This window comes from Pipistrellus hanaki, assembly GCF_964339955.1.
Source record: "Pipistrellus hanaki genome assembly, chromosome: 9".
NCBI classification, from domain to species: Eukaryota; Metazoa; Chordata; class Mammalia; order Chiroptera; family Vespertilionidae; genus Pipistrellus; species Pipistrellus hanaki.
Genome location: NC_140511.1, coordinates 48,005,458 through 48,017,885, shown reverse-complemented (window position 1 = coordinate 48,017,885; position 12,428 = coordinate 48,005,458). Strand labels below are relative to the sequence as shown.

The following is a 12,428-nucleotide window of genomic DNA, read 5'->3' as shown; positions in this document are numbered from 1 at the left end:
AAATGACACCTATCTTGGCTAGAACAGGTTCATGGACATAAGATAAATTTAAAATAATAGGCATTTCTGATTTACAGTTGCAAGACAATTCCAATAGGGACAGGAACTATAAAATATTTCAGTTAACTCCAACAAGAAATACATAAGACCACTAAGGGAAAGAGTAGATGGTTAAGAGCTTGAGGGTGTGACTGAAGTCAGGGTAAGCGGAGTTCAAATCACAGCTCTACCACTTATCAGCTGTGTGACTATGGACAAATTTGTCTCTGTGTCAGTTTTGTCTATAAAATAAGGATAAATAGATATTGCCAAATTTTTCTTTGCTAGTCTAGATTACCCACCTCACCAGCAGTGTATGAGAGTCTCTCTATCTAGAAGCAATCTTAAAGCCAGAAGGAAGCACAGAAAACATCATGACCAACCAATAAATCTTGCAAATCAGAGAGGTAATCGTCCCCTCAGGGTCATATAGAGAGATAGTGACATACAGATATCATATAGAGAGATAGTGACAGAGTCAAGTCTGAAACCTAGACTTTCTGACTTATTCCTGGTGTTCTTTTTACTACTATAAGAATTAATGAATTATACATTTTATGAGATTATTTGTGAATCTTTTGTGCTAGATGCTAAACACTTATGTCTCGCATAATAATCTTTACCGCTCTGATTTTATCTCTTTATTTCCATTTTATAGCTGAGGAAGCAGAATCAGAGAGGTTAAGTAACTTTCTCAAGATCATACACCTACAAAGTGGCAGGGTAAGATTGGAACCTAGGTGTAGTTTTTTCCTGAGCCCCATCTTCTTTTTAAAAAAATCCTTATTGAGGATTTGTGTTACTGATTTTTAAAGAGAGGGGAAAGGAGAGAAGGAGAGGGAGAAAGAAAGAGAAACATTGATTGGTTGCCTCCCATACACAGCCCCACCAGGGATTAAACCCGAAACTTAGGTATGTGCTTTGACGGAATCAAACCCATCACTTTTGGTGTATATGGGACGATGCTCCAACCAACTGAGTCACACCAGTTAGGGCAAGCCCCATCTTCTTTACACTTCATATGTGCCCATTTCAGCTGTTTTTTCTATTTGTTCATTATCCTTTCAAAAATTTTCTGAATGCTCTGTTCACACTCCTGATTCTTTTTTGACTGCCAGGCTAACCTCTGCTTTGTGGATATTGACAACCACTTCATTGAGCTGCCGGAGGACTTGCCTCAGTTTCCCAACAAATTGGAGTTTGTCCAGGAAGTCTCTGAGATTCTCATGGCATTTGGCATTCCCCCTGAAGGGAACCTTCATTGCAGTGAGAGTGCCTCCAAGCTGAAGAGGCTCCGGGCCTCTGAGCTTGTCTCTGACAAGAGGAATGGGAACATTGCAGGCTCCCCTTTGCATTCCTATGAGCTCCTCAAGGAGAATGAAACTATCGCCCGGCTGCAAGCCTTGGTCAAGAGAACGGGGGTGAGCCTGGAAAAGGTAAGGTGCTGTGTATGAATCTGTGACAGCTTTGGTCTGTGCGAGGGTACTGTCCTGGTGAAATAAGTTCTGGGGTGAGAAAGCACTCGGTTCAGAAAAAGGCATATTTGTCAGCAGTGAAAGAATGCTCTGGGATGGGAGACTGGATTCAGCTTTGGAAAACATTATCCTCGTAAATGCTACTGGAATCTAAATCTTGGATTAAGTCTGGGTGCTTTCCCACTTGGGGATCAAGGAGAGTCTGCTCTCATCCTATGTGAACATAGCAGCAGAGCGACTCAGAGGGATGATACTGGTAATTTTTGTGTTTAAACCTCTTTCTCAGCAGCCTAAAGCATACAGAGCAGGTATTTTTAACTTTAACTTTTTTTTTTGTTTTGTTAATCCTCACCTGAGGATATTTTTCAATTGATTTTTTAGAGAGAGTGAAAGGCAGGTGGAGAGACAGAGAAACATCGATGTGAGAGGGACACATTGATTAGTCGCCTCTTGCACGTGCCCCAACCAGAGCCAGGGATTGAGCCTGCAATTGAGGTACATGCCTTTGGCTGGAATTGAACCCAGGACCCTTCAGTCCTCGGGTTGATGCTCTGTCCACTGAGCCAAACTGGCAAAGGTCTATCTCTCTCTGGACTCAAGGAACCGAGTAGAGCCTGAGTGCTCTGCCTAACATTAGCCTAGTAAGTGGCTGAGTTGAGGCTAGAGCATAGGACTAGAATCCCCTTGAATTCTAGTCCTATGGTCTTTCCAGGGATGTACTTAGCTTTTCCTTTTTTGACTTTTACCCATCTCTTCACCCTCCCCTATTCTCATTGTTAAATTATATTTTTAAATTACATATAAGCAAAATGAGCCGGTGTAATCATTTTGTTGGGCTATTTTTTTTTTTTAAAGAGAGAGAGGAATAAAGAGAGAGAGGATGAGAGAGAGGAGAGAAACAAACATTGATGTGAGAGAGACATATTAATCTGTTGCCTCTTCTAAGTACCCTGATCGGGAATTGAACATGGGACATTTCAGTGCATGGAGCACTGCTCTAACCAACTGAGCCACACAGGCCAGGTTTGCTGGGCCATTTTTTAGTGAAGTGTGAAACATTTCATTTCCAGCTTTATCTAGTTAGTTGAGCATATATATATATATATATATATTTTTTTTTTTTTTTTTTTTTTAAATCATGGCCAGTTAGAAGTAAATATGTATGGTGCCAGTTGGATACTAGAAATATCAGCGGGAATACTTTGTAAAGTGCATGATTATCTAACCACTTGAAACTAATATAAAATAATATTGCATGTTAACTGTAGTTGAAAATATTAAAAAAATCACGGCCAATTGTAGAGCAGATAAGTATTGGATATATTAAAAAGGTTAAAGAAAAACATAGTAAGGAAAAATTCTTTGGGAGAAAGATAAGGAAAGTGTATGTGGGAGAAAATCAAAGAGATGTAGGTAGAGCTAGAATCTAACCATGTTGCTTTGTGATATTATTTTCTTACTGACTTCCAGATTCCCACCTTCCCCAGACCCTTGAGATAAGTTACACCTTTCTCTATTGTTGAATCTCTCTCTGCCCATAATGATCACTTTCACCGAGTTACTGAGTACCTGCAAGTTGAACGTCTCATTTATCTCTTCTCTATGTCAGAATTCCTTTCTTTTTTTTCCCCTCCCTCCTTTCCATTTGCTGCGAAGTAAACGATGTGAGGGAAGGGGAGAGGAATGAACCAGTTGCATTTCTTGGGATAAAAGAAAAAGCTTGAGTGTTTTCAACTGTCATTTCTCTTTTCTTTAATAGCTGGAAGTGCGTGAAGACCCCAGCAGCAATAAGGACCTGAAAGTTCAGTGTGATGAAGAAGAACTCAGGATTTACCAGCTAAACATTCAGATCCGGGAAGTTTTTGCAAATCGCTTCACTCAGATGTTTGCAGATTATGAGGTGTTTGTCATTCAGCCTAGCCAGGATAAGGAGTCCTGGTTTAACAACAGGGAACAGATGCAAAACTTTGATAAAGTGAGTTTAATCTGCTGGGGAGGGAGGTGAGGCATGACGATTTAACTGATAATGAGTTTTTCTTTCATAACACAGATGGCCCTTGAACAATGTGATGGGTAGGGGTGTCAGTCCCCTGCATAGTCAGAAATTTGTCTATAACTTTTGACTCCTCCAAAACTCCAGGTGTCCTTTGGTATCTGTCAATGCTTAGTTCCAGGACCCCGTGGATACCAAAATTTGCAGATGCTCAAGTCCCATTTTTATTTATTTTTAAATATTTTTATTGATTTCAGAGAAGAAGAACAGAGATAGAAACACCAATGATGAGAGAGAATCATTGATTGGCTGCTTCCTGCATAACCCACAATTGGGGGGATGTAACCTGCAACCCAGATATGTGCCCTGACCGGAAATTGAACCATGACCTCCTGGTACATAGGTTGATGCTCAACCACTAAGCCATGCCGGCCGGTTTATAAATGGTATAGGAGCCGAAACCGGTTTGGCTCAGTGGATAGAGCATTGGCCTGTTGACTGAAAGGTCCCAGGTTCGATTCCTGTCAAGGGTATGTACCTTGGTTGAGGGCACATCCCCAGTAGGGGGTGTGCAAGAGGCAGCTGATCGATGATTCTCTCTCATCGATCTTTCTAACTCTCTATCCCTTTCTCTTCCTCTCTGTAAAAAATCAACAAAATATATTTTAAAAATATATATTTAAAAATGGTATAGGAAAAGCCTACTGTCAGCCCACCACATCCATGGATTCCCACAGTTTTTTTTTTTTTTAATTAAATATATTTCTTTATTGATTTCAGAGAGGAAGGGAGAGAGAGAGAGATAGAAACATCAATGATAAGAGAGAATCACTGATTGGCTGCCTCCTGCATGTCTTCCACTGGGGATCGAGTCCACAACCTGGGCACGTGCACTTAGCAGGAATCGAATCCGGGGCCCGTTAGTCCACAGGCTGACGCTCTATTCACTGAGCCAAACTGGCCCAACAGTATTTTTAAAAAAATATGTATTTTATTGATTTTTTACAGAGAGGGAGAAGGGGAGAGAGAGGGAGAGAGAGGGGGAGAGAGAGAGAGAAACATCGATGAGAGAGAGTAATCGATCAGCTGCCTCTGGGGATGTGCCCGCTACCAAGGTACATGCCCTTGACTGGAATTGAACCCGGGACCCTTGAGTCCACAGGCCGAAACCGGTTTCGGCCCCAACAGTATTTTTGATCTGCAGTTGTTTAACTCCACAAATGCAAAATCTGGGGTTACGGATGGAGGGCCAACTGTATGTTTATTGAAAAATATGTGTATAAATGTACTTGTGCAGTTCAAATCTACGTTGTTCAAGATTAAATGTGGGAAACAAGTTCATGATCCTTCTGATGCTGGTAAAATGCAAGGTCTTGCTGCTTTAGAACAGAGTGCTGGTTCTTACTGTCAGGTGATTTACCTTCATTGTTTTAAAAAAAAAACAAGATGAAGAGATTTTGCTGTTGGCTTTTCATAAAGATCTAGAAAGCTTCAGAGAATTATCCATTGGATCTTTTGAGTGTGTTGCCTTTGCTCGTCAAAGGTGACATACCCTTTTCCCCTTTTCCTCTTCTCTGTTGATTGATGACTGTCTGTTTCCTTGTCCCACCAGGCATCTTTTCTATCAGATCAGCCTGAGCCCTACTTGCCCTTTCTCTCAAGATTCCTGGAGACCCAGATGTTTGCTTCTTTCATTGACAATAAAATTATGTTTCATGATGATGATGATAAAGACCCTGTGCTCCGGGTGTTCGATTCCCGAGTAGATAAGATCAGGCTGTTGAATGTTCGGACGCCTACTCTCCGCACATCCATGTACCAGAAGTGTACCACTGTGGATGAAGCAGGTGAGGCCTCCTTGTTGCTATACTTTCTTGCTTCCTGAATTATGTCACTGATGTGTCCCTGCTCCTGAACATGCCAGCTTCTTTCTGTTTCTGCTTTTGCATAAAATTTTCCCATAGCCTGAAATGCTCTTTCCTTTCTTATTATCCTTTAACACTGTGTCAATTGGGAATGGGGCTTGCTGTAGGTAATAGAGAAGGGAATCTAATTAGCACTGGGCTAGAAAGATGTGGAGATACTTTTCCCAGATTAGCAAGAAATGCAGAATGGGTGGTTGCTAGTGTTGGTTCAGCTGCTCAACGGTATAATCAGGAACTAAGGTTCTGCCTTTTTTACTCAGCTATCCTTAGTGTATTGACTTATATTCATGCTGTTTGCCTCATGTTTATAAGAGGCTTTTAAAAAAAATTTAAACACAATCTTCTTTGGGAATTAAAAAAAAAAAAATTTAGCCGGGACCAGTTTGGCTCAATAGATAGAGCGTCGGCTTGGGGACTGAAGGGCCCCGGGTTCAATTCCGGTCAAGGGCATGTACCTTGGTTGCGGGCATATCCCCAGTAGGGGGTGTGCAAGAGGCAGCTGATCGATGACTCTCTCTCATTGATGTTTCTAACTCTCTATTTCTCTCCCTTCCTCTCTGTACAAAAATCAATAAAATATATTTAAAAATTTTTTTATTTTATTTTAGAGAGAGAGGAAGGGAGAGGGGGAAAGGAGGGGCAAGGGAGAAACATTGGTCAGCTTCCTCCTGCATGCCCCCTGCCTGCAACCTGGGCATATGCCCTGACTGGGAATCAAACCTGCATCTTGGAGCATGGGACAGTGCTCAACCAATTGAGCCCACACTGGCTAGGGCTACAAGAGGCTTTTTATGTTCAAGTTCAGGGCAAGAAGGGGAGGCTGCTACCAGCCAATGCTTTCTGTTGTCTCATGGGCCAGAACCATATTATGTGACTATAGAAAGGCTTTGAAAGAGAGTAGTGAATTGGATATAATGTTACCCTGAACAGTGTTGGAGTTCTATGAGCAAGAAAGAAAGAGCAAATGAGTTATGAGTAAGCACTTGATAGTGTTTGCCACAAAAACTTACCTGGTGTGTCTCCTCATGAAGCCTTCTCTGGTGCCCTCAGGCTGGGTTGGTGGATTCCTCTTCTGTCCTGTGGTGCTTGTTCTTACCTCCCCTCTGTAATCTCTTTTGAGTTGTCATTAATAGGGAACAATTTAAGAGCAGAGACTGTATTTACTTGTTTCCTTACCCCAACTTCTAACATTGTGTTTATAACAGATAGATGTTAAAAGTGGTTTGCTACCCTCGCCAGTTTGACTCAATGTATAGAGCATCAGCCTGCTGACTGAAGGGTCCTGGATTCAATTTCAGTCAAGGGCACATGCTGGGTTGTGGGCTCAATCCCCAGTAGTGGGTGTGCAGGAGGTAGCTGATCAATTATTCTCTCTCATCATTGAAGTTTCTATCTCTCCTTCTCCCTCTTCCTTTCTCTCTGAAATCAATAAAAATATCCTTTTAAAAAAGTGGTTTGCTACATGCATGATTGAAAACGCCTTTTTGTTCTTAGAAGCTCTAACTATTATAGATGAGTATAGGTAGAGAATAGTCTCAGTTTGAGGTGCCAGATTAAGTAGTATGATCACTTTCTTATAGGATGTTCAGTGTCCTTGTAGCTATTTTGTATATATTGTTCTTTCACTTACTAAATATTACAAATACCTACCCTGTTTCCCCGAAAATAAGACAGTGTCTTATATTGATTTTTGCTCCCAAAGATGCACTAGGTCTTATTTTCAGGGGATGTCTTATTTTTCCATGAAGAAGAATACAGTACACATTTATTGTTAAATTAAAATAAAGGAAATTTATTACCTGTATACGGTACGGTAGTACGGTAGTTGTCAACACAAACCAGACAATGTGAATCCTACAGTATCAAGAATTTACTCATTTATTCAATGACAATCATGTCATCATCTTCTGGAACATCATCATAACAATCCAATTCCTGAATTTCCTGGTGAATTTCTTGTGACTCCATTTCTTTCAGAATCAGTGGACCAAATCTCTCATGTTTAGCAATAGCACTGTCTTTAAATGAGTACTTCTTGTCAAGGTAGCCTGCTCACAGTGCATTTGCAATGCAACTGTCAGTGATTTTCTCCCATGAATTCTTCACCCAAGTCACAACTTCTTGCAGTTTAGGTTTCACAGAGTTTCTGAGACAGAGCCTAGAGGGGACCTTATTTTCGGGGGATGCCTTATATTTCACTCAGAAGGAAACCTGTAAGTAGGTCTTATTTTTGGAGGATGTCTTATTTTCGGGGAAACTCGGTACTACATGCTTAACATATGGTAAGTGTTCACAAATATATATGTACTGAATGAATAAACATGTCAAGCATTTTTCTAGGTTTTAAAAATATAGCTTTTTAATTTTATTTTTACTCTTCACCTGAGGACAGGTTCATTGATTCTGAGAGAGAGAGAGAGAGAGAGAAATTGGTTGCCTCTGAGAAGACACTCTAACCAACTGAGCCACACAGGCTAGGCCGCAATTTTCTAAGTTTTTAAGATACAACTGGTGACAATTTGGACCAAGTTCTGCCTTCATTGAGTACATTCTCTAGCCTTCTGTCTTTACCTTTCAGCTCTCAATTCAGGTCTTTCATTAAAATGACAACCCTCTTGGTTAAGGCTTTTAGTGGGGGTAATAGTGTAGTTTTTAGTTTGTTAATATGGCAATTTATTGATTTTTATTTTATTTTTTATTTATTTATTTATTTTTTAAATCCATCTTTATTGTTCATATTATTACAAAGGTTCCTCATTTCTTCCCCCCTCCACCAGGTTCCCACCCCACCCTCTGCCCCCTCCCCATCCCCCATTGTCCTCATCCATAGGTGCACAGTTTATGTTCAGTCTCTTCCTCCCTCCCTTTCCCCGATAGTAAATCCCTTTTCAGATAGTAAATCTGTTACTTAGCATTTTCTCATATCAATAATACCTCCACATGCCCAATGATACACTTCACACAAAAGACATTTTCAAATAGGTCAACCAGCCTCATCCAGGCCCCACCCAAGGCACTCACAGATCAACACCCCAGCGCTATACTAACTCAACACATCCACATCTAAGCCTTCATCACTTGATTCAGCAGACCCTCAAGTTCCCGCAAAAGTTTCCAGCCATGTCTGCGAGGCAGCCGTGGGCAGGTACAGGCGAGGAGCAAGCTGTTTCGGGCCTGGCTGCTCTGGGCCTGGCCTCTGTTGCTCTGGTTCGTTCCACAACCAGCTGCTCCGGGTCTGGTCACTGCCGCTCCCGACCTAGTTGCTCTGGACTTGGCTGTTGCTGCTACAGGCCTGGCCGCACCCGACCCGGCTGCTCTGGGACCGGTTGCTCCGGTCCCGGCCGCTCCGGGCCTGGCCGCTCCCAGCCTGGCAGCTGCTGCTCCGGGCCTGGCCGCTCCCAGCCTGGCAGCCACTGCTCCTGGCCTGGCCGCACCAGACTTGGCTGCTCCGGGCCTGGCCGCTCCCAGCCTGGCAGCTGCTGCTCCGGGCCTGGCCGCACCAGACCCGGCTGCTCCGGGCCTGGCCGCTCCCAGCCTGGCAGCCGCTGCTCCGGGCCTGGCCGCTCCCAGCCTGGCAGCCACTGCTCCTGGCCTGGCCGCACCAGACCCGGCTGCTCCGGGCCTGGCCGCTCCCAGCCTGGCAGCCGCTGCTCCGGGCCTGGCCGCTCCCAGCCTGGCAGCCGCTGCTCCTGGCCTGGCCGCACTAGACCCGGCTGCTCCGGGCCTGGCCGCTCCCAGCCTGGCAGCTGCTGCTCCGGACCTGGCCGCTCCCAGCCTGGCAGCTGCTGCTCCGGGCCTGGCCACACCAGATCCAGCTGCTCCGGGCCTGGCCGCTCCCAGCCTGGCCGCCACTGCTCCGGGCCTGGCCGCACCCGACCCGGCTGCTCCGAGCCTGGGCGCTCCCAGCCTGGATGCTCCGTGCTTGGCTACTGCTGTTCTGGGCCTGGCTGCTCCCAACCCGGCTGCTCTGGACCGGGCTTCTCCGGGCCCAGCCACTCCGTGTCTGGGTGTTCCTGGACTGGCTACCCTGGGCTTGGCCGCCTCTGCCTCAGGCCTGGCTGCCACTGCCCCAGGTCTGGCTGCTCCAGTGCTGGCCGTTGATGCTCTTGTTCTGGCTGCTGCTGCTCTGGGGCTTGGCCACTGCTGCTCCGGGCCCAGCTGCCACTGCCTTGTGCCTGGCCACTCTAGGCCTGGTCGCCGCTGTTCCAACATTCTGTCCCTTTTTTCTCCTTTTTTTTTTTCTTTTTTTAAAAAAAAACAAAACGCATTTATGTTGCAATGTTGGCTGGTGCGTTGAGTTCTGACTTAGTCTTTGATTTTTCAAGATCTTCTTTGTATTCTTTCTTAAGTAATTTTACTATCATTTGCTCTCACTTGATTTCTTCACATTGAGAACTTCTTTGGTTTCTTCCTCCTTGTCCTGGGAGCTCAGCAGGTTGGCCTGTGGCACCCCTTTGTTCTCCGCGGGCTCCCGCGCTGCTCCAGCCTGTTGCCGGGGTCGGCGCCACCCAGGAAGCAGCCCCCGTCCTTGGCTCCGTTGCCAGCGCTCAGCAGTCGAAGGCTCAGGGGCACCCCCCCCACTGGGGGCCCCGTTGCCCGGCTCCTTGCTGGCGCCCGGCTGGCCAGTGTCCGGCAGGGGCTCCTGCTCCTCGTGGCGTTCCTCCAGTCTGGAGCTTTCTTTCTCCCTCCCACTAGGGGAGTCCAGGATCAGAGTCAACAGACTGTCCTCTGCGCACAGTGTGCGCGACTCCGGGAGCTCGGCCTTTCGCCACGCTCCCAGGACTCCACCTCACAGCTCCGTCTCCCCCTGCCCGAGCCTGGGTCCCCAGGGACTGGCCCAGACCTGGAGTTCGGGGCGGTCTGGACTGAGGCTCAGAGCTGCCGCTGGAGGCTTTGTTTCTTCCGGCTAGGGTAATCCAGCATCAGAGTCAACATTCAGTTCTATGCGCGCCATGTGCGCGCGACTCCGGGGGCCCCGCATTTCGCCGTCCCCCGGGATTGTCTCCCCCTGCCGGAGCCTGGGTCCCCAGGGTCTGGCACATAACTTGGGGCTCAGCGCTGCCGGTTCGGGGGTTCAGCCCAGGCTGGGGGTTCTATTTCCTTCCTGCTAGGGAACGCCAGGCAGCACCCAGCCCTCTCCTCCTCTCCGGCTGCGACCTCTCCGCGCGCGCATGCGTGCGTGCGAGCGCGCAGCATGTCTCCGTACCTTAGGCTTTTTTTCAGCTCCTCTGATTTTCCTTCTGGTTTTCTCCCTCCTTCCTATTGTAGAGTTTTCAGTCAGTCGACTACCTGTAGCTCTGGGCAATGTCCACTCTACATTTTAGTTGTATTCCCTTGAAATTGTTGTGAGCTGCTGCGGCTAGGTGTATACCCAAGCAGCCATCTTGGAACCTCCCAATTTATTGATTTTTAAAGATTTAAACTAATCTTGCATTCTTGAGATAAACCCTTTATGTGATTATGATGCATTATCTTTTTTGTATATTATTGAATTAAATTTATTACAATTTTGTTTAGAATTTTTGCATCTATGCTCATGAAGGATGTTGGTTCATAGTTTGTTTGTAATATCTTGTCTGGTTTGGTGTCGCTATCATGTTGGCCTGGAAAAAAGTTAGGAAGTATTCCCTCCTCCTCAGTTTCCCAGAAGAGCTTGTGTAAGTGATACTACTTTTTCTTTAGATGTTGGGCAGAATTCATCAGTGAAGCCCTCTGGGCTTGAAGTTTTTTTGTTGTTGCTGTTTTCTTGTGTAAGAATATTTTAAACTATAGATTCAGTTTAAAAAATAGGGCTATTCAGATGAACTATTCTTCTTGAGTGAGCTTTGTCAGTTTGCATCCTTCAAGGATTTTTCCCTTTCACTTATTGTCAAATTTGTTGGCATTAAGTTTTTTGTAATATGTCCTGTATCGATATCTGTAGAGTCTGTCATTTCTCTCATTATTGATATTGGTAATTTGTGTTTTTTCCTTTGTATTCTAATCAGTCTGTTGAGAAGTTTATTAGTTTTATTGATCTTTTGAAAGAATAGTTTTTGAATTTATTAATTTGTCTGTTTATTTCATTGACTTCATTCTGGCCTTTATTTTTTCCTTCCTTATACTTTGAATTTAATTTGCTAGTCTTTTTCTAGTTTTTAAAGGTGGAATCCATGGTCATTAATTTGAGACCTTTCTTCTTTTTCTAAGATAGGCAGTTAGTGCCATAAATTTCCTTTCAAGTAATAATGACATACTACAAATTCTCATATTTTTATACAGTTTTTATTTTGATTCCTTTTTCGGTGGCTGGGTTATTTGGAAGTGTGTTATTTAGTTTTAATGTTCTTAATGATTATTGTAGTCAGAGGACATATTTTATATTATTCAAATTGTTTTAAATTTATTGAGTATTGTATGCCCTAGGATATGGTATATTTTTTTAAAAGTTTGATTTTTTTTTCTTATCCAGAGAAAGCAATTGAGCTGCGTCTAACAAAAATAGACCATACTGCGGTTCACCCCCATTTACTTGACATGAAGATTGGACAAGGAAAGTATGAACCAGGCTTCTTCCCAAAGTTGCAGTCTGATGTGCTTTCCATTGGGCCAGCCAGCAACAAGTGAGTCAACCCCAGGAATTCCCTAATTCAGCTCCCTAACAGTCCAGTATCTGAGCCTGAGCTGGTAGAAGACCCCTGAATTTTATAAAACAAATATGGAGAAGACCAAAATTATCCCATGTTTTTCACTTTTTGAACAAAAAAATGGGTGAGAGTATCATCAGCTCCTGTCTCCAAAGTGCCAATTGGGATAGTTCCACATGCCCAGGACCTGCAAAAAACCAGATTGGTTAAAATGATCTCATGACTAATCCCATACAACATGTAGATGGCATTTTAACTCCAGTAAGTGGTAGTTGAAATGGAGTCTGAACTGGAAGTAGGTAACTTAGCAGGATTGCTGTTCTTTAGTTACGTTTGGAGATGAGTATATCCTGTTATACATAACCAGACA

The 12,428-nt window shown here is 44.2% G+C and overlaps 1 protein-coding gene across 2 annotated transcripts in view; it reads left to right on the top strand.

Moving 5' to 3' along the window:
• Nucleotides 1-12,428, top strand: part of DENND5A (DENN domain containing 5A) — an 81,995-nt gene that overhangs the window by 43,190 nt on the left and 26,377 nt on the right. For both annotated transcript variants that reach the window (XM_084893466.1, XM_084893465.1), the window contains exons 6-9: nt 1,158-1,475; nt 3,274-3,489; nt 5,120-5,354; nt 11,884-12,034. In XM_084893466.1, coding sequence (XP_084749592.1) covers nt 1,158-1,475; nt 3,274-3,489; nt 5,120-5,354; nt 11,884-12,034 — 920 coding nt within the window. The remainder of the gene's footprint in view (nt 1-1,157; nt 1,476-3,273; nt 3,490-5,119; nt 5,355-11,883; nt 12,035-12,428) is intronic.